Below are 21,776 nucleotides of genomic sequence, written 5' to 3'. Positions count from 1 at the left end.
ATAAAAATAATGAGATGGATTATTATATATCTGAAGACATAATTCAAATAAGCAAAGTTGAGAAAAATCTGATGACAGCAGAAACAGATGGGTATTTAGTTAATATATTTAAGAGAATGGGAGGATACAGCTGATTTATTGAGTAACAAAGTTTGACAACAAACCAAACTAAGTCATTAACTGAAATGTTCTGGATTTACAGAACTAAATAAGCTCTCTCCTGGTGTGTCCCAGCATCCTGGGTGTGTCCCAGTACTTAGGGGCAGAGGCAGGTGGATCTCTGAGTTCAAGGCCAGTCTGGGCTACAGAGTGGGTTCCAATGCAGAAAATGAGCTCTTGACTATAAATACTGTGGAGATGATTTTAAATATGCTATTATGAAGTTATGTCAATATTTATTACAATGCTGGTTCAAACTAGAAACATTTCACATGAATAAAATTTCCTCAGCAACAGTCCATGTATTCTAAGGTCACTGAGCTGAAACTAAAAATGATAGAAGTATCAGAAGTCATGACTCCTGATAGTAAAGAAACATCAAAATTTAAGAAGAGGGGCTTTTGCGCACATAGTTCATGTATGGTAGGCCACATATCTAAAGACAACTCATGCTTTGGTTTGCCATTTTCTTTTGTACATATTTGACATTTCCCAACAGAGACACTGCTTTGTCCAAAGTGTAAAGCATTGTGAGGTCATCATCATATGTAGTGCTATGATGGCTTACGGCCATGACATCTTCTGAGATCCTCAGTCTCCTGAGTGCTGGTATTTAAAAGTATGAGCTACCATGGCCAGCAAAATTCATGTTTTGTTTTATTTTTAGAGACAGAATTTCTCTGTGTTGCTGTCTCTGGTGCCTGTCATAGAACTCCTTTCTGCCACCATCAGTGAATTCTGATCTAACTGGTATTTAGAGAACACTAACAAGGCATAACACCAGCCAAAGGCTGTGCTTATGGGGGCATGTGGCATCAGTGTCTTTGTTACAAAGGGGGGCGCTCAGGCTGATCAGGGGTGGATTCTGTGCTTATACTATTCTGTTATGCAGCTGGGAGAGGGTCTCCATATTCTTTTTGTTTGCTTTTGTTTCTTGCTTTTCTAGACAAGAGTTTTCCTGTAGACCCTTGGCTGTCCTAGAACTCACTCTATAGATCAGGCTGTCCTCAAACTCAAGAGATCCTCCTGCCTCTGCCTACCGAGTGCTGGTATTAAGGGCATGCACTACCACTGCCTGGCCAAATTGATGGTTTTGAGACATAATTTCACTAGTCCAGCCTAGGCTGGACTTGAAGTCTTAATCCCCCTGCCTCCATGCCTCAATGCTGAGATTGTAGACATGCTCTACCGTGTCTACCCTTCAGGAATCAGCTACGTTTTGTTTTGCAGTTCTGAAAATTAAAATGAAGTACTCAAGCAGGCCTGGTAGTACTCCACTGTAGAATTATATTCCCAGACTAAGCTTAAACTGAAAACATACATGGTGGCACACGCCTTTAATTCCAGCACTCTGGAGGCAGAGGCAGGTGGATCTCTATGAATTTGAGGCCAGCCTGCTCTAGAGTGTCAGAGAAATCCTGTTTCAAAAAACAAACAAAACAAAACCTTCAAAAACAAATAAACAAAAACGTGGGAACATACAAATAACATAAAAATAACAGATACAACATGGCACCCACATCATGCTTGGGATACTCTGCTTTGCCATTCCAGGTACCATATGTAACACAAGTAAAGAAAAACTCTACCTGAAGTTTCTCCTATGTAGCACTAACACACACACAAACACACACACACACACACACAGCACACAGTGACCATTTTCTAATGAGTATAATTTTTTTCATCTTAACAATTTAACAGATTTATTTAGAATTGTTGTAAAAAGGTGGGTGAACTGTTGTTTTGTTCATTGAAGCACTCAAGACTTGTATCAATGCTTTTATGTCTCACATTTATATTAAATTTTCCCACATAAGTGGCAATAGGAAAACTGCCAATATCTGGTTTCTGTCCCCTATTTTTCTACTTACCAGTTTTGTTTAAATACTTTTAAACTCTATGCGGAAAATTATCCAACACTGAGAATTACCAAGGAAGAGAGGAAAACACATTGTGAAGATGAACTGTCTTCCATCACAGTGGATTCTTAAGCAAGTTCACATTGTGCATGGCCTGCTAACACGATGTGTAACTTATAAACATTTGGCCTGGATAACATGCAGGTTGGCATCTTCACAAAGGCAAACAAGACAGGCCTGATCTGTCTCCTGCACAGCACCAATAACTACATTTTGGATGCACATATTTGTTTTGAAAGCCTAAGGAATTTCTTAACCAGAGGTTGTAAGGATGTCTAAATTCTATGTCCAGTGGACTCCTGAGAGCATCTAATTTCAGAGTGCCGTAGAATCAGGTCTGTGACCAATATGTTTCATCACCTGCCTAATAGAGGGCACATTCTCACAAACAGATTTTGTACCCACAAGTAGATTTGTGGGGCAGTCTCCTTTGTGCAAGCCATTGTACAGAGACCACCTTATATTATACTTCCTCAGTTAGAGCTTAGCAAGCAAGCGGCAGCTCTGGAATGAGAGAATGATGGGGCAGCTACAATACAGTTCTGTTGTTACAATCTACCAGCCAATCATTCCTATCTTCTTCACTGTTCAGACCAACTGATCTCTCCTTCTCTGCTTATGAATTCCATGTCTGGACATTCTATCAATCAGACTTCTATCTGATTCACATCTCTGCTATTATCCTTATAAATGTGTATTAGATTCTAGAATGAGGCCTTATTTGCAGGTTTCTGTTATCAGTTCTAGACTGAGAATTAGGTAAGATTCCCTACCCATGAAATGAGTTACGGATGAGAAGTAGAGCAATTGTATAACTCACCATTTTGACAATAGTTCTCCCCATGTTTCAAGAATTTTTTCTGCACATTCTTTGGATACATCACCAAATCCACTTAAGAGAGGTTCATCATTATCTGCAATAAGCAAAATTTGCTTATCAAAAGAACATGGGAATATAAAAAGCAAATGTAAACATTTATTATGTTTAGTATATATTTATATTACCATAAAGTCATAATATATGTTCTTAGTATCTATGTACAGATGTGAATAATCCTTCTGAGATACAATGCTTTTATTTTCTGTTTAATTCTATTTTACTTTTTATATAAGTTTAACATCAATTATAGGAAAGAGTCATTTAATTTATTTATAACCAACTCAATTATAAACAACTCAAAATGTAAAATGTTCTTTCTTCTTCTCCAAAGTAGAAGTCTTATATACAAACACATGGAAATGGAGAAAGAACATTAAAATGGACAAAATGAATAATTTAAAATTAATTCATTAAGAATTTAGAGGGGGCTGGAGAGATGGTACAGCGATTAATAACAGTGACTACTCTTCCAGAGAACCTGGACTCAGCTCCCAACACTCACATGGTTGCTCACAACCATCTGTAACTCCAGTCCCAGGGGTGATCTGAAGCCCTCTTCTGTCCTCCTTGAACATCAAGAATGCACATGGTGCATAGATATACACGAAGGTGAAATACCCATGCACATTAAAAAAAATAATAATATCAGTTTATAAATCAAGAATTTATAGAGTATAAAACATGCAGGTGATAAACAAAGGCTGAGGACATAGCTCAGTGACAGACAAGTACACTTAGTATATCAGAGGTCCTGGTTTACACCAAAGATAAGAAAACAGAAGGTAGCAATGACACATTATCTACGTAATCCTCTTTCTGATCACTGGAGGTTTTTTAATGCTTTGCTTCCTCAATATTAGGATAATATTTCACTGCTTTATTGGGTATATGCCTAGAAATGGACTTCCTAAGTTAAAAACACCATTAGTATTTAGGATTTGGTAATTGCCTGACCAACTGTCTTCTCAAACAGTTGTAATAATTTACACTCTCACTAACTGGGTGCCACAGCACCTGTCTTCATACATCCTCACCAAGCAAAACTGAGGATAGTATCTATGTACCTCTCCTCAAGAGAGTATTATCACAAAGCACCAACTTTAAAAGCTCATAAATCTTTGGCATCTATTATTAAACTTCCTACATTGTAACATTTTGGATATTATCACAGTTTTGATTGTGAGACAAGGGAAAGACAGGCTGAATATAATTGAGGTATTTCTGTATATGAATAATAATGAAGAGAAAAAGCACAAGACACTAAGGTGAATATCTCCAAATTCATTGGTATGTAATAACGACACTACTTTGTAATTTCTCAAGTTCCCACTCATTAAAACATCCATCACAGGGCTGGAGAGATGGCTCAGAGGTTAGGAGCACTGGATGCTCTTCCAGAGGTCCTGAGTTCAATTCCCAGCAACCACATGGTGGCTCACAACCACCTGTAATGGAATCACTGGTGCCCTCTGCTGGCATGCAGGGACACACGTAGGCAGAACACTGTATGTATAATAAATAAGTCTTTAAAAATCAAAACAAACCAACAAAAAACATGCATCACATACAACCTGTGAAAAGGACAAAAATTGGGCTAGGTATTGCTGGTGAGATCTAATCATACAATGAAATGTGTGTGCTGTCAAGAAAAATGTGCTAACATTTACATGGAGTTGTAAGTTCTTCAGAAGCAGCAGGAAGATCTATTTTCTATAATTCTCTGCTACTGCTTTGGACTCTTTCAATTAATCTCAACAGTAGTAACTTGGAATTTGTCATTAGAGGCCCAGATATACAGGTTAGGGAATGCAAAGTCATTTCAAGTTTCAGAAAACTGTTTTGTAAGAGCTTAATTATTGTCAGACATCCTGTGGGTGAGAAACCTCTCTGGAGATTAGTTATGTTTCTTAGGGAGCAATCATCATAATACAACGGGTTCCTGGTGGGAAAGCTGAATAAAAGATTTTGATTGAAGAAGGTATGGCCAGATCTCTGTACTCCAGACATCCTGTCACCAGCTTCTTGTTAGGGGAGTGGGTCTTAGGGACTTAACTCATCCTGCCAATATTTTCTGAGTACCCATTGTACACTGGATAGTGTGGGAAACACTAAGGAAAACAGGGCAAACAGACCCTATTCCTCTGCAGAGCTTATGTTCTAGCACCCACTACCTTCCCCATGAACTATTAGATGCTATTAGTACTTATATTTCCCAAGTTAAGAACCATCAGTAAGCTGGGTGGTGGTGGTATGTAGGAAGTTAAGGCCTACCTGGCAGAGAGATAAGCCAACATGGAATCTGCCTGGTGCTGTCAGAGGTCCTGATTGTGCCTAGCCAATGAGCAGTGACTACTCGATGGTAACAGACCAAAATGCAGCCTGGGGCTGGAAGGGTATATAAGGTTCTCCCCATTGCTAAATACACATCTCCTGTTTTTCCTTTCATCTGACTCCTGGTGTCTATGTCGTTGATGCAATGCCTTCTCCACCCCTCCCCTGAGGAAGCTGTTAGGGCCCGGCAATAGTGGTGCACACCTATAATTTCAGAACTTGGAAGGCAAAGGCAAAACGAACTCTGTGAGTTCCAAGCCTGCTCAGTCTATATAGTTCGAGGACAGCCAAGTGCTATACAGAGAAGCCCTGTCTTGGAAAAACAACAACAAAAGAAATATCAGTAGCACCTCTTGAATCCACTCAAAAATTTAAAAAATTTTCTGTGACAGATTAGTATTAATTATATAAATCCTAATATCATTTAGTTGGGCCAAAATTTCTTTGCAACCAGCAAATATGCCTCAAGCTCTATTGAATGGACACTCAACATTCTCCTATCCTGACAGTCTTTCTCAAACTTGAGTTCTTTGTTTTTACTGCTGAGTTTCAAGGAGGCTATGTAGACATTTTTCCTATTAATCCTTGTAACTAATGCTGATCTAAAAGAGAAACTCAAGTTTTAAATCTACCAGATATATAGCTGACAATCTCAAACTGTGGGGATGTTCCAGTCTTCCATGAAAACACACACACACACACACACACACACACACACACACACACACACACACACACACACACACACTTTGAGTGGCTGAAGAGACAGCTAAACAGTTAAGAGCACATGTGGCTTAGAACCATTTATAACTTGTAGTCCCACTGAATCTGATGCCCTCTTCTAGTGTGCAGACATCCATGTAGATAAAACACAGACATTAAATGAATAAGGCTAAAGGAAGGAACAGAAAGATCGAAAGAGAGAGGAAGGAAGGAAGGAAGGCAGACAGAAAGGAAGAAAGAGAAAGAAAGAGTGAGAGAAAGGAAGGAAGGAAGGAAGGAAGAAAGGAAGGAAGGAAGAAAGAAAGAGCAAGCACAATTTAAACTGGTTTGGCAGGGGAATGCCAAACTGCACCTGACTTCAAAAAAATACATGGGCCTTTTTTGCACTTCAATGACTTATGAGAACTAAATGTAGAAGATGAAGACATACTTCAACCCAAATTTTAAGTGTATGAAATTGATTCAAATTATGACTGCTAATTTCTATCCATGTAGCCTGGTGCAAATTTACTTTTCTCTTATTTTACTTCTTAATATTAGAAATAAGGACAATAATAATTTCTATCTTTAGGTTTACTGTGAGGATTATGAGAATAAGGCACTTTGCTACCATACAATAAGCATTTAATCCTTAGGCATTGATAGTCCTAAAAACTGGACATAAGGTGATTAATAACAAGGCAGAGGGAGTTACAAGCCCTCCTCCCAAAATGAAGACTTAAAAAGTCATTGCTAACTCTTAACTTGAAAAATACACATCCAAACCATGGGTATTTACATCTTTTAACAAAGTTAATCATTCCTTGCACATCTATATTTTTGTTAATGTAATTCCTTAGCCAGAAATGTTCAGAAAAGTCCATTGATCTCCACTGAGTTTTTGCACTTTCAATCCCAGCTCAGAAACTACTCTTAGGATGTCCCACAAACTCCTTACAGTGACAAGTGAATTTTATGAATTTTGCGGATTCAAACTCAAATAACCATCTATCATCATCAATTTTATTCATTAAAAACGAAGCACTTATATGGTTATGAACTAGATAGCCATCGTGAAATGTTCTGTTTTCCTGTGCCTGAGACTTCCTCTATTCTCTACTTCTGTGTATTACCTTTAAACAGCGACCAGAAGATTACAAAAATCTCATTCCCCCACTCCCCTGCTGTTTATTCCTTTAGTGCCCAGTAGATTATAAAATATCATTTTCCCCAATTTGATTACAAGTACCTTAAAGAATGCCCAATGTGGGCTGATGAGGTGGTTCATTGGGTAAAGGTGCTTGCTGCTATGCTTGGTGACCTCAGGGTGATCCCTGCAACCCACAGATTAAAAAGAAAGAACAGATTCCAGCCAAGTTGCCCCCTACCTTTACAGGTACACTGTGGCACAAGAACAACACACACACAGACACACAGACACACAGACACACAGACACACACACACACACACACACACACACACACACACACGTACACTCAAGCACGTATGCGCACATACACAAATCAATACTGAGAGACAGAGAGAGGGAGAGAGAGAGAGAATGGCCATAGTTGACTATTTCCCAGCCTCTCCTAGTTATTATAGAGACTATGGCAGACTCTCAGAAGTACTCACTGAATGAATGCCAATACCACATCCCACCACCAGCCCCCATAAAATGAAGTTACAGCAGTGTGGACAGCCTTCCACCCTACACACAACAAATCTCTCTACACTTACCTTCTTCTTCATCATCTTCTGGAGGAGAGGGAATCATGGAGCTCTGAGATCCAGACTGTGGCAGGCGAGCTGAAGGACTGGCTGTTGTTTTCCTCCTCTCTCTCTCTGATTCACTTTCCAAACACACAACTTCATATAAAGTGTCAACATTATTCTTCCTCTCCTTCTGCTTTATCTTGAAAACAAGAGGAAGAATGGATTATGTAGCAAAATTTTTTGCTTTAACTATCACTTATGATTTTGTATTGGATGTAAGAATAAATGGTGATTTCTTGAACTCTATACTAAATGTTAACCTTTATGTTACATTTAACCTCTCTCAGGACTTGGGAGGCAGAGGCAGGTGGCTTTCTATGAGATGGAGGCCAGCCCAGTCTACAGAGCAAGTTCTAGGACAGCTAGGGCTACACAGAGAAATCCTGTCTAGAAAAACAACAACAAAAGACTTAAACCTTTTGGGTCTAGAATGGTACACACCTTTGATCCCAGCATGTGGGAATCAGAAGTAAATGGATCTCTGTTGAGTTCAAAGCCAGTCAAGGCTACATAGAAACCCTGTCTTAGTCAGACAGACAACCAACAAAAGCTCTTAAGAAAATTGAACACTGATTTCCTCAGTGTCCGTTGTAATGTCCCCGCTTGTTTCTGATTTTTGTTAATTTGCATGTTCTCTCTCTGCCTTTTGGCTAATTTGGATAAAGGTTTATCTTGATTTCTTGAAGAACCAACTCTTTGTTACAATGATTCTTTGTATTGTTTTGTTTCTACTTTATTGATTTCAGGCCTCAGTTTGATTATTTCCTGGTGTTTACTTGGGGTGAGTTTGCTTCTTTGTGTTCTAGAGCTTTCAGTTGTGCTATTAATTCTCTAGTGTGACTATTCTCCAGTTTCTTCATGTGGGCACTTAGCGTTATGAACTTTTCTTCTTAGTACTGCTTACAAAGTGTCCCATAAGTTTGGGTATGTTGTGTCCTCCTTTTCATTGAATTCTAGGAAGTCTTTAATTATTTTTTCTTTGACCCAGGAATGGTGCAATTGCGTGTTGTTCAATTTCCATGAGTTTGTAGGTTTTCTGCAATTTGTGTTGTTGTTGAATTTGAACTTTAAAGCTTGGTGGTCTGGGGCTGGAGAGATGGCTCAGAGGTTAAGAGCACTCACTGCTCTTCAGGGGTCCTGAGTTCAATTCCCAGGAACCACATGGTGGCTCACAACCATCTACAATTCAATCTGGTGCCCTTTTCTGGCACGTTGGCAGAACACTGTTTATGTAATAAATAAATCTTTAAAAAAAGCTTGGTGGTTTGATAAAAATACAAATTTTATTCAAATTTTTTGTGCCTGTTGAGGTTTACTATGTTGTCGAGAATGTGGTTGAATTTTGAGAAGGTTCCATGTGACGGTGAGAAGAAGGTATATTCTTTTGTGTTTGGATGGAATGTTTTATAGGTGTCTGTTAAACCGAATTGGGTCATAACTTCTGTTAGTTCCTTTGTTTCTTAAGTTTCTGTCTGGTGGTCTTGTCTAGTGGTAACTGTGGAGTGCTGAAGTCTCCCACTATAACTGTGGGAGGTATTATGTTTGACTTGCATTTTAGTAATGTTTCTTTTACGAACATGGGTGCCTTGTATTTGGGGCATAGATGTTCAGATGAGACTTCTCCCTGATGGATTTTTCCTGTGATGAGGTAATATCTGTCTTTGAAGTTGAGGTGTGTTTCTTGTATGCAGATGGATTCTGTCTTCATACCCATTTTGTTGACCTGTGTCTTTTTTTTTTTTTTGGTTGGTTGGTTTTTCAAGACAGGGTTTCTCTGTAGCTTTGGAGCCTGTCCTGGAACTACCTCTTATAGACCTGGCTGTTCTTGAACTCACAGAGATCTGCCTGCCTCTGCCTCCCGAGTGCTGGGATTAAATGTGTGTGCCACCATCTCCTGGCTAGCCTGTGTCTTTTTATAGGCAAGACCACTAATACTGAGGGAAATTAAAGAACACTGAGTGTTAATTCTTGTTTTGGATTTGTTGTGGTTGAGCTATTGTGTGTGGAGTTACCCCAATTTATATTTTGGCTTTCGGTAAGGTGGGAATATTTATTCCCTATGTTTTTGTGAGTGTAGTTAACTTCCTTAGGTTGGAGGTTTCCTTCCAGTAAGGCTGGAATTGTGGATATGTATTGTTTAAATATGGTTTTGTCATGGAATATCTTGTTTTCTCCATCTATAGTGATGGATAGCTTTGTTGGGTATAGTAATCTGGGCCTTCAAAGTGCTGGGATTAAAGACTTGCACCTGTGTCTAGCCTTTATTGCTCTTTGAAACATCACTTAGTTGCTAGTTGAAACATTTAAATATTAGCAAACACATACTAAAAGAATACAAAAACAAGGGGGCTGGAAAGATGGCTCAGCAGTTAAGAGAACAGAGGGCTCTTTCAGAGGACCTGGGTTCAATTCTTAGCGCCCACATGGCAGCTCATAACTGTCTGTATTTCCAGTTCCAGAGGACCTGACACCCAGGGCAAAGCACCAATGCATATAAAATAAAAAATTACTAATTAAAAAAATAAAGAATACAAAAAACAAGTAAAGTCTCCAAGACTACAAAAATAAGGTAACCAATGTCATTCGCCTACAAAGTCTTCCTTCATAACAATATGCCTTGTGAAGTTATACAGAGTTGAGAATGGGACCAAACTGGTAAGTTAGTAATGTCACGTGTGACAATATTCACTGTTCAAGGATATAGGATTCATTATAGTACTAAAAACCTGATTAAATTTCCTATAGTTAAAAGCTTTTAAATTTACATGTTATAATACATATCTTTATAAATATTAAATGATTTAAATAAGTTTCTAAACTGTTATCATACATTTAAATATATACAAATAAGTTACAATATATGTAGTGTATACACTATATATAGCATATAAGTTATATATATATATAATTATAAGAAAATCATTCTGATAAGACAAAAGAAGAACAGACATGAATTAAGACATCCCCTGTTCCTGGGTAAGATGAAACCTCCTTAACAGAAGTTAACAGCAAATTTTCACAGAGCGAAACTAGTGGATTCTAGTGTTAATCTAAAACATAAACAAGATTGTTTGCTGAAGAAAAGTGGTCCCAACACATATAAAGAAATACAGTCTTCTAAATCAATGCATTACCAATGGACCAGGAGTAAATACCCCTAAGAGGTCGAAACATACATGAACACTGGATAAAGGGAGCATCACCAATAACTGAACATTACAATGGTTCATGAATTCCCCCTGGACAACTAGAAGGCCCTTGGGAGATAAAGCCAGCCCCACATTTCAGTGATCAGTAGGATCACTACATCAAACACTAATGGAGAGCTCATGACAACAAGTCACAGAAAATGTGAAAATTATTTCTAACTTTCTAATTTGGATGCCAAATTCAGAAATTTTAAAAGGAAAATTTGATAAATTCAAGAAGTACATAAAAAGAAATGGTGTGACAAACTAAAAAAGAATCACTAAAATTAAAGAAAAAAGACTAGTAAAATCCTGGGGGTTGGGAGGTGGTGAGGCACACCTTTAATCCCAGCACTCAAGGAAGCAGAGATCTCTATGAGTTAGAGGCCAGCATGGTCTACAGAACAAGTTCCAGAACAGTGAGGACTGTTACACAGAGAAACACTATCTCTAAAAAATGAAACAAAACAAAACAAAACAAAAAAGCTGGTGAAAACATATCTGAAGGGTTTAAACTATTGAATATGTAAAGTACCTATAATCTTAAGCGTTTAGGAGGCAGAGAAGTTGAGACCCTATCTAAACACACAGACACCGACACATAGACACAAGAAAAATCTAAACACACAGAGATACACACACACACACACACACACACACAGAGACACACACACAGACTAGAAAGAAAAATAACTAAATGATGTTAATAGGAAACACACAAAAAGGAAAGTTACCATTATGCATTAAAAAAGTTTACCATCATTTATCAAATGATAAAATTATCCACCGTTATGACCGTACTATCCAGATCCTTAAAGCGCTTTTGGGGAAACAGGTATATGGATGTAGGATATTCTCAGGCTATAGAAAGTTTAAATGGCACATAGAAATATCCACAACACACTAATATATATTTTAAAACATGTTAAAATACACACAAGAATATTTATTATCTTGAAAAACAACAAAAAAGAGAAGAAAAGCAAAAACCAATAAGTAATTGTAACGTGTGGAACTGGGTTAGGAGATACAAATGGAGATACTGCTTTTGATAATAGGTTTTATATAATTCTGCCTGTTGTTATAAAAAATAAACATTTTACATATTCAAAAATTAAGTTGAAAAGAACACAAATCACCTAAACCCACAAACTGAAAATAAATAGAAACAAATAAGCCTAAGTATATGCCAAATGATAACAGGACCACAATGAAAAAAATTATTTTGGGCTGAAGTATAATTCAGACTTGAATTATACTTGGACATCATAGCTCAAGGCTGAGCCCAAGTCTACTATTGCAAAGACCAAAATTATTCCAAGTACCAATTTTATGTTACTGAAACATACTTCAAGATCAAAAAGCACCACAAATACCTTAAATTTCATGGACAGTTTTATTAATGCAAAACTAGTATTTTTTTGAATTTTAAAATAAAGTATACTATTGGTCCTGTAATTAAAAGCAATATTCATAATGCAAAAAAAGAGAAAACTCAGTAATGTTAAGTTACTAAAGTACATGTGTGAATAAACTCAATGAATTCAGGCAAGCATCATCAATGGATGCTAAGGAAAAGCTGATATAGAGCAGGACACAGTTGGATCCTCCTATCATGTTTGCACTTTTTAGTTTTAGCTCCCTGTAATCCAGTACAGGCTAAAATAATAAGTGGAAAATCACAGAAATAAGCAATCAACAAGCCTTAAGTTATATGCTGATCTGAGTAGCATAATGAATCTCATGCCATCTCACAACTAACTGCCTAGGACACAAATCTTCCTTTTGCCGGCACACACAGGCCACAGGCCACCTTCCTTTAGTAAAGAGATCAGTGTTTGTGTTCAAGTAACCTGAGTTTCAGTTAATAAAAGGCTCCACAGCCATCACTAAAACTATGGATCTGGATGTGCTTTAGATATATCAGGAAGTGCTTAAGGAAAACAGTGAAAGCACGTTATTTAACGGATTAAGAAATTAAATCAGCTGGGTGGTAGCATACACTTCTAATGAAAGCACTTGGGAGGCAGAGGCTGGTGGATTTCTGTGAGTTTTAGGCTAGCCTGGTCTACAGAGTGAGTTTAAGGACAGTCAGGGTTACACAGAAAAACCTTGTCTTGGGGAGAAGAAGGGAGGGAGAGAGGGAGGAAGGGGAGGAGGGAGGGAGGGAGGGAGGGAGGAAAATATATATCATAGCTGGATGGTGGTGGTGCACGCCTTTAGTCCCAACACTCTATGGATCTCTATGAGTTCGAGACCAGTCTGCTCTACAGAGCTAGTTTTAGGACAGCCAAGGCTATCAAAGAAACCCTGTCTTAAAAGAAAAAAGAAGAGTAAATCATGTGCTAAGGTTTTTATGATATATAGACAGAATAAATTGTCTAAACAAATTTTTGCTAATTTTGTTGTACTAAAACTACAAAAAATATGTCCACAGTGCAGATAAACTGCTTAGTTAAGACATAAAAGGTATTCAATTTATGTAAATATAGGAAAAAAAACCCAGCACATACACAGGAATCAATAATAGCCACTTTTCCAGGCACCCGCTAGTGGTCTTGAGATACATCTCCATTCATGAGAAAATACTATATTAAGGCCTGGAGAGATAGCTCAGTAGTGAAGAGCACTGCTCTTCCAAAGGCCTCAGCTTTGGTTCCCAGTTCCCAAATGATAACTCAACTGTCTTCCAGCAGATTCACAGGGGATCTGAGGGCCTCTTTCTGACCTATGTGGTTATAAGGCAAGTACATGATGCACAGATGCAGGCGACACCATTACACACAAAAGAAAGAAATGGGAGAGAGGCAAGGAAGACAAAGGAAGAAAAAGAAAAAAGAAGGGCACACATGGTTTCCCAGGACACACATGGTGGCTCATAACTATCTTTAATTTCAGTTCTAGGAGATCAGACATCCTCTTTGGGCACAGTCACCTAAGTGGTATACAGACACCTATAAACATTTTGCAAACAGATTTTTTTTTTTAAATGTTGGGATACTATTTTTGTATTGTGTGTTGGGTATATAGTATGTCTGTGGTGTGTATGTATATGTGTAGTATGTAGTGTGCATGTGTGTGTCTGTATGTGTATGTGCATGCACATGTCTTGTCTGTGGTGTTATGTGTGTTTGTGTAGTATTCTGTGGTGTATGTGGTATATATTCTGTGGCGTGTATATGTATTATGTCTGGTATATGTGTGTCTGTGTCTGTGTGGTATGTGTGGATGTTATGTCTGTGGTGTGTGTTTGTATGTGTGAGACCAGGTGCAGAGGTCAGAAGAGGACTTTATAGCTATTCTGTTCTATCACTCTCCATCTTATTTCCTTGAAACTGGATCTCTCACTGAACTTGAAACCATCTGTCAGGCTTGCCTTGGCCCCTCAAGAATGGGGTTCTTGATATGTGGGGCCACAACCAACCATTTATATGGGTGATAGGAATTCAAACTGAGATGCTCATGCTTGTGCAGCAGGCACTCTTAGCTAGGAAGCCATCTCCCAGTCCCCAACTTTGGCAGATGTGTTTATTGCATATGCCATGTACACACACAGCAAATGAGAACAAGAGGCCCAGGTTATCAGTTATGGTTATGTTAATTACATATCTCTATGATTGTGGTGATATCACTTAAATTTTCAGTGACATTAATTTCATTTGTAAAATAACATTTCCCTATAACTTATTTGGCAATAAGAAATCTGTCATTTATTAACATATATGTCATTTATTAACATGAGTGCAGACATGCATTGCTCATGAAAGTCGGATGGTAACTCCACAGAATCTATTTCCTTCTGGTATCTAGCTGTCTCTGCCACATTGCTAGTGGGCTCTGCAGCTTCTGGACAATCATCTGTCTCTGTCTCCTCTCTGACTGTGTCAGTTCTGGGATTACAGAAGTACAAGACTACATTTGGCTTTTTCCCCATGGCATTCAGTAATCAAATATGAGGAATCTTGCCAGCCCCCAAATTCTGTAATTTGATATTTCTTTATAATTTTCATTTTTTAAAAATTTTTATTTTTACTTTTTTATGTTCTGTACATGAGACTTTTACTTGCAGTGTGTGCCTGGTACCTGCAAAGATCACAAGAGGGTATTGGATGCCCTGGAACTGGAGTTACAAAGGGTGGTGAATCATATTTGGATGCTAGGAACCTAGCCCTGGTACATTCTGTAAAAGCAGCCACTGCTGTTAACCCTTGACCCATCTCTTCAGCTGTCTCTCTCTCTCTCTCTCTCTCTCTCTCTCTAGCGTGGATTTTTTGAGACAGGGTTTCTCTGTAGCTTTGGAGGTTGTCCTGGAACTCATTCTGTAGACCAGGCTGGCCTCAAACTCACAGAGATCTGCCTGCCTCTGCCTCCGCCTCCAAAGTGCTGGGATTAAAGGCATGTGCCACCAATGCCTGTCCTAGCCTTCTCTATTTTTTAAAAATTACCTTATTATGGGAATGTGTGATGTGCATATGTGTGTCATGCCACAGTGTGTCATGCCACAGATCCTGTGTGGAGTTCAGAGGACAACTTAGCAGGATTTGGCCCATAATTTTACACTGGTAAGAATATCTGGTTGGTTTGCACTATTGGAATATTAAGTAAAAAGATCCTTTTTAGTAAATATTATCTGAACATTTAGCTTAAAGAATGCAGTCTTTCTTTCCCTACTAATTTTAAGTTGTTCTCTAATATGATTCTATCTTAATAAAACAATCCCAGATGGGAAAGGCTTCCAAAAAAAAGGAGTTACTGAGTCACCAGATAATTTTAGTGAAAGGAAAAACAAGGAAGTTTTAAATACAAACAACACACACACACACCACAACATTTCTGTAATTGTTTCCTCATTTTTATGGTGCAAAAACCACAGAAAATGTAAAAAACCAACAAGTCAATTAACGACTATACAGTCTGTATTTTAAAAATCTGCTTGGTAGTTTTATTTTCTTTTCTGTCTGATCAGAAACCAAAGGGACTACACATTTAAATTACTGGTTTATTTTAAGTAAATGCCCAAAAATCTTTTAAGTAGAAAACAACAACAACAAAAACAAACTAGTTTGTCTCTATGGAAGACTCCTGGCTGTCAATCAGAAGGCCGAGACACTATTGTATTCACAACCATTAATGTACTATTTTACATCTTTAAGTAAGTTTCATCATTTATGAGGATAGTACATATGCTCACTGGATTGCTTTGAAAGTTACACACAAAGACAGCCAGGAAAGTCATAACAGGAATAAATGTAGACTACTAGGTTATAAGGAGTGTGATTAAGACTGTTTGCAAGTGTCTAATAAAACTATGAAAAACTATTTTAATAACTTTATGCTTTACTGTTGTGGAATATTCATTTACACTGTGTGAAGATATGTCATTATGACTGGTTTAATAAAAAGCTAAGTGGCCAATAGCTGGGTAGGGTTTTCAGGGCACAGAGAACACTGGGAAGACGACTGTGGAGTCATGTCATGAGGAGACACGAGGAAGCATGAAATGTAGGAGATGGGGTAATGAGTCATGAACCACATGACAGCACATAGGTTAGTAGAAATAGGTTAAGTTATAAGTTATAAGTTATAAACAAACCTAAGGCCAGGCGTTGGTGGCACACACCTTTAATCCCAGCACTTGGGAGGCTGAGGCAGGTGGATCTCTGTGAGTTCGAGACCAGCCAGGTCTACAAGAGCTAGTTCCAGGACAGGCTCCAAACCTACAGAGAAACCTTGTCCCTAACCCCCCCCCAACCCCCCAAAAATAGAAAAATGCAGTACCAGGGAAGTTCTCTTATGTGCACTAACACAAGACTAATTAATCAGAACTTTAATGAAAGAAACTTACAAGTTTGTACTGTAAGTATTACATAATTACTTTCTATTTATTAATTAAATTATTTATTGCCTCTTGCACTAAATACTTTTAAAAGATTTATCTTTATTTTATGTATATGAGTACTTTGCCTGCATGGATGTCTGTGTACCATGTGCCTGAAAGGACAGAAGAGGGCGTTGGATTCCATGGGCCTGGAGTCGTAGATTGTTGTAGGCCACCATGGCAGTACTAGAATTGAACCTAGGTCCTCTGGAAGCACTGAGACATCTCTCTGGAGTCACTATGGACACACTAGCTTTCCCCTTCCTCCCTGAGTATACAGTAATGCTCAAGAATTGGTTTCCCTTCTCAAGCGCTCTTCCATAGGTGCTGCTTTCCCATCTAAACAATGAAATGTTGCTGCGTGGGGCAGGGTCTTTAATTCTTAGCATTCAGGAAACAGGCAGAAGGAAGGATTGAGGGTTTGAGGCCAACCTTCACTGAAGAAGGCTTTCTAAATGAGTAAATAAATAAATGTTAAAACAACGTTCTCATTTATGACTTAGAATTTTCTGATTTTGTCACAGTACCTCTCAACTAAATCCAATTTTACAGAATTTCTCATTAATGTCACAGTAACAGGATGAGGGAGATTCTATTATAGTGACCAATTTAGAATTTAGTAAACTATAGGGCTGGAGGTTAAGAGCAGTGGCTGCTCTTCCAGAGGTCCTGAGTTCAATTCCCAGCAACCACATGGTGGCTCACAACCATCTGTTGTGAGATCTGGTGCCCTCTTCTGGTGTGCAGATATACATGGAAGCAGAATGTTGTATACATAATAAATAAAATCTTTAAAAAAAAAAACAAAACAGAATTCAGTAAACTGAAACACATAGTTGAAAAAAAACTGCTCAAAGTCATAAAGTCGGCCATTGGTTAAACCCAACATATTGATCTTATGCTAATTTATTGCTCCTGTGGAGACACTGGTCACTTCACCTCTCAAGACAATGCTGGAAAGAGACCCTTATTCTTTTTTTTGTTTTTGTTTTTTTTTAAGATTTTATTTATTTATTATGCATACAACATTCTGCTTCCATGTGTATCTGCACACAAGAGAGCATCAGATCTTAGAATGGATGGTTGTGAGCCACCATGTGGTTGCTGGGAATTGAACTCAGGACCTCTGGAAGAGCAGTCAGTGCTCTTAACCTCTGAGCCATCTCTCCAGCCCGAGACCCTTATTCTTATTTTTGTTTAAGTATACTCTTCAGAACTAATCTGGATACAACATAAATTCACATATAGTACTTTAATTTGTATAGTAGAAAGTCAAAGTTTCAAACAATGAATATTGCCTTAGCAGAGATTATAAAATGGCTAAGAAACAAAAGAATATATTACATGGTATGCAATAAACCATGAAAAGATGAAAGCTAGTTTTATACGTGTTAAGACACACACACACACACACACACACACACACACACACACACACACACACACACACACACACACAATTATGTTGCCCTGTGCTGCAGGACACTGGCAGTACCAGCATAAGAGTAGGCAAATTAAATGGGTACTCAGAAGGAGTAGTTGAGTAAATCTGAGTGAAGATTCACGGGCTGAGGAGATGAGCATTAGCCAATAGAAGTCAAAGGAAAGTACTTTGAGGAGTAATTGATAAGGAACAGCTGATGACTGTGTCTTTAAGAATGTGGCTATACCAGAGTGTGCCAAGAAAAGGAAGAGAAAGACATATATATGTACTGGGACCTACAAGGCAGCTAATTGATTATAGTCTGATAAGAATTTGGCTTAAAAAAAAAAAGAATTAAGAATTTGGGCTTTTAAAAGAATAAGGAGGGCTAGAGAGATGGCTCAGTGGTTAAGAGCATTGGCTGCTCTTCCAGAGGACCGGGATTCAAGTCCTAGCACCTACATGGCAGTTTACACCTGTCTATAACTCCAGTTCCAGGGGATCTGACACTCTTACACAGACATGCATGCAGGCGAAACACCAATAAAATAAATGATTAAAAAAAAAAGATTTAAAAAATAGTAAGGATAAAGGGTTTAGAAAAGAAAGAAAATTGTATGATTTGACCTAGAGTAGGTATGTTTAAAAGGGACCTTAAGTGACAAAGACGGAAACAAAGAGATGACTGAAGAAGTTTTAACATAATATAGGTGAAAACTGATGGCAATGAGTGAAGCTAACATAATTCAGATGCAGAGAAGTGGTCAGACTTAGGATATATCTTAAAGTAAACAGGATTTCCTCCAACACTGGATATGGAGCACTAGGAATAAAGAATACTTTTAACCCAAGAAAATGTTAGAAAATGGCCATAAGCTGCAACACTAAAGACAAGCAAGTAGAGCATTTGAGGGTGGAATAAGTCTGAGGTGTCCTAGAAATGAATTGAGGTCATCTGTGTCAAATGCTGCAGAAAGGTAAAAAGAGATGAGAACTCAGGTCAGAAATTTAGGTCAATGGGAACTGTGATGTCTTCCAAGAAATTTGTCTACACAGGAAAGTATAGTGAAGAGAAAGAGGCTGATGGTGTAGGTTAGTGGTGGAGTACTTGCTCAACAGCAAGAATAAAGGAAAGAGAGGAGGAGGGATGCTGGAGGAGGAGAGAGGGACCAGTAAACAGCTGCAATGCAGAAGCAGGTATGGAGAGATTAAAAGAGGACCACTATGTGGTGGGAAAATTGACAGCCAAGGAAGGCTAAAGAACACACCACATTTAAACTATTGCCATCACAGGAAAGACAGAGCAACTGATTCCTGTCAAACTTAACTGCCATCTAAGAAAAATGCAAGAAGGAAAATGATGTTTTTCAAAAGAACACAACAGTATCCTAACTATTAAATAATCTGAAATTACAACACAGATAAAGAGGAAGATATTACTCATCATTCCTTAAGGATCATTCAGTGATTTCTGAAGGAGCTGTAGTATATAATGCTCAGTTTGTCAAAGAAAATCTGTTCAAAACAGAACACTCAAGAGAAAAATAAAAACCACTAAAAGAAAAACACACCAAAGAACTAGCTAAACATTGCAGAAATGAAAAATGTTAAGTTCAAAAACTTAAAACAAAAAAGTCCTGTCAGGCCAGGCATTGGTGGCCAAGCCTTTATTCCCAGCACTCGGGAGGCAGAGGCAGGCAGATCTCAGTGAGTTCGAGGCCAGCCTGGTCTCCAGAGTGAGTGCCAGGATAGGCTCCAAAGCTACACAGAGAAACCCTGTCTCGAAAAACCAAAAAGTCCTGTCAGACATAGCAGTGGGCTGATATGAAAAGAACCTTATATACAGTGAAAACACCACATTGAGAGGGGGAAATAAAGATGCTTGTACGAAGACAAGCAGGATAGTATGCATGTGAAGAAGGACGAATGTTCTTTGAATGAGTACAAATGGAACCCTGGATCTTCAGGAAAGGTAAAGTGTATGGAATTACAACCAGTGGGTGAAAGTTAAGCAACTATTTTTCCTTTTTTAATACATTTAAAAGGCATATGCCTGTTTGAAAGCCCTAGCAATAAACAACCAATCCACCTCAGATGGGATCCTACTTTCTTACCCCTTTGTACCCACCCTGGGGACAAAGTACCTGCTTCAGTTTCAGAAAGAAGTTTTCAGTAGTGCTGCGTTTGCTGAAGGGCCAGAACAGCCTCTCATTGGGTGAACAGACTCGAACTTTGGTCTCCAGGAGAAATCTAACAGGCTCTTGTACTTCTGTTATCACCAAATCCACAGCTGTTGTCATGAACAGTACTTTATCTAGAGACAGAAAGAAACCAGAAAAAAAAAAAAAGATGGAAATGTGTTTGTTCATGTAATCACTGAATAATTACTTTTTATTTTAAGTATACAAGACATCATAAGGTCAACTATCAAAATTCTGTAAGCAGACACCTCAAATAAAATGTTAGACAAGTAGCTGAAATCTTTCTTTCCACTGAAAATTCTGACTCTATGTAGAATGCCAGAAGTAGAATTAGGTGGTGACAGCTGTACAGCAGAAAGAAACGTACAGTCAGACTGTATCTGCAAAACTGCTATACATCTCTTAAGTCTCCTTCACAAACCCTGCAAATTCTCAAGTTTTAAATTTCGATAACTATGTCTTTTTTAAAAAACAGGTTGTCGTTATGTTGCTCTGGCTGGCCTCAAACTCATAGCAATCTGCCTGCTGCTACCTCCAGAGTATTGGGATTAAAGGTGTATACCACCACTGCCCAGCTCATATACAAAAACGTACTGAAAAAAGGGAAAGAAAAATGAAGAGAAGGGAAGGAAAGAAAAATAAATAAACAAAAGTGATAATGTTTTTAGGTTAAAGTTAGAAAGAAAGTCAAGAATTATTCAAATTATTTGTTTCACCGAGGTTTCCCAATAATGTGTGTGTTAAAAATCTCCATCATCATGCCGGAGTGGTGGTTTGGACCATTAATCCCAGCACTTGGAAGGCAAGGCAAGAGGGTCTCCATGAGTTTGAGGTAAGCCTGATCTACAGAGCAAGTTCCAGAACAGACAGGGTTACATAGAGTCCATGTCGCCCATGGGCTGGAGTGATGACTCAGTGGTAAAGAGCACAGCTGGCTGCGCGCTCTTTTAGAGGAGCCAGGTTTAATTCCCAACACCCACGCTGCAGCCCATACTTATCTCTAACTACATTTTCAAGAGATTTGCCATCCTCTCTGACCTCTGTCAACATCAGGTATGAATGCGTTCCACAGACATGCATGTAGCCAAAACACCCATACATGTAAAAAAGTCTGAAGACAGAACTCTGCATCACCTTTAGGAGTTTCCTCGTTCACAACTTGAAAATGTGGGGATTTAGGATTCCAACTTCCAGTAATAACATATGACTTTCCATCTGAACTTTTGCCCATAGACTCCTAAAGAAAAGAGTAAAAATAAACCTGATTTCAAAAGTGGGCTAATCCTCATCTTGAGGCTTTTTAAAAACAGGAATT

General features: G+C 38.3%; 2 protein-coding genes across 10 annotated transcripts in view; one reads left to right on the top strand and one right to left on the bottom strand.

Moving 5' to 3' along the window:
* Dennd1a (DENN domain containing 1A) overlaps positions 1-21,776 on the top strand; it is a 1,920,886-nt gene that overhangs the window by 795,628 nt on the left and 1,103,482 nt on the right.
* Positions 1-21,776, bottom strand: part of Rabgap1 (RAB GTPase activating protein 1) — a 131,761-nt gene that overhangs the window by 62,799 nt on the left and 47,186 nt on the right. For all 9 annotated transcript variants that reach the window (XM_027423567.2, XM_027423562.2, XM_027423564.2 and 6 more), the window contains 4 exons: positions 21,596-21,698; positions 20,405-20,574; positions 7,736-7,910; positions 2,902-2,995 (listed from right to left, as the gene is read on the bottom strand). In XM_027423567.2, coding sequence (XP_027279368.1) covers positions 2,902-2,995; positions 7,736-7,910; positions 20,405-20,574; positions 21,596-21,698 — 542 coding nt within the window. The remainder of the gene's footprint in view (positions 1-2,901; positions 2,996-7,735; positions 7,911-20,404; positions 20,575-21,595; positions 21,699-21,776) is intronic.

This window comes from Cricetulus griseus, chromosome 6 (genome assembly GCF_003668045.3).
Source record: "Cricetulus griseus strain 17A/GY chromosome 6, alternate assembly CriGri-PICRH-1.0, whole genome shotgun sequence".
NCBI classification, from domain to species: Eukaryota; Metazoa; Chordata; class Mammalia; order Rodentia; family Cricetidae; genus Cricetulus; species Cricetulus griseus.
The sequence above is the reverse complement of the archived record's forward strand: the minus strand, read 5'-3'. Positions and strand labels throughout refer to the sequence as shown.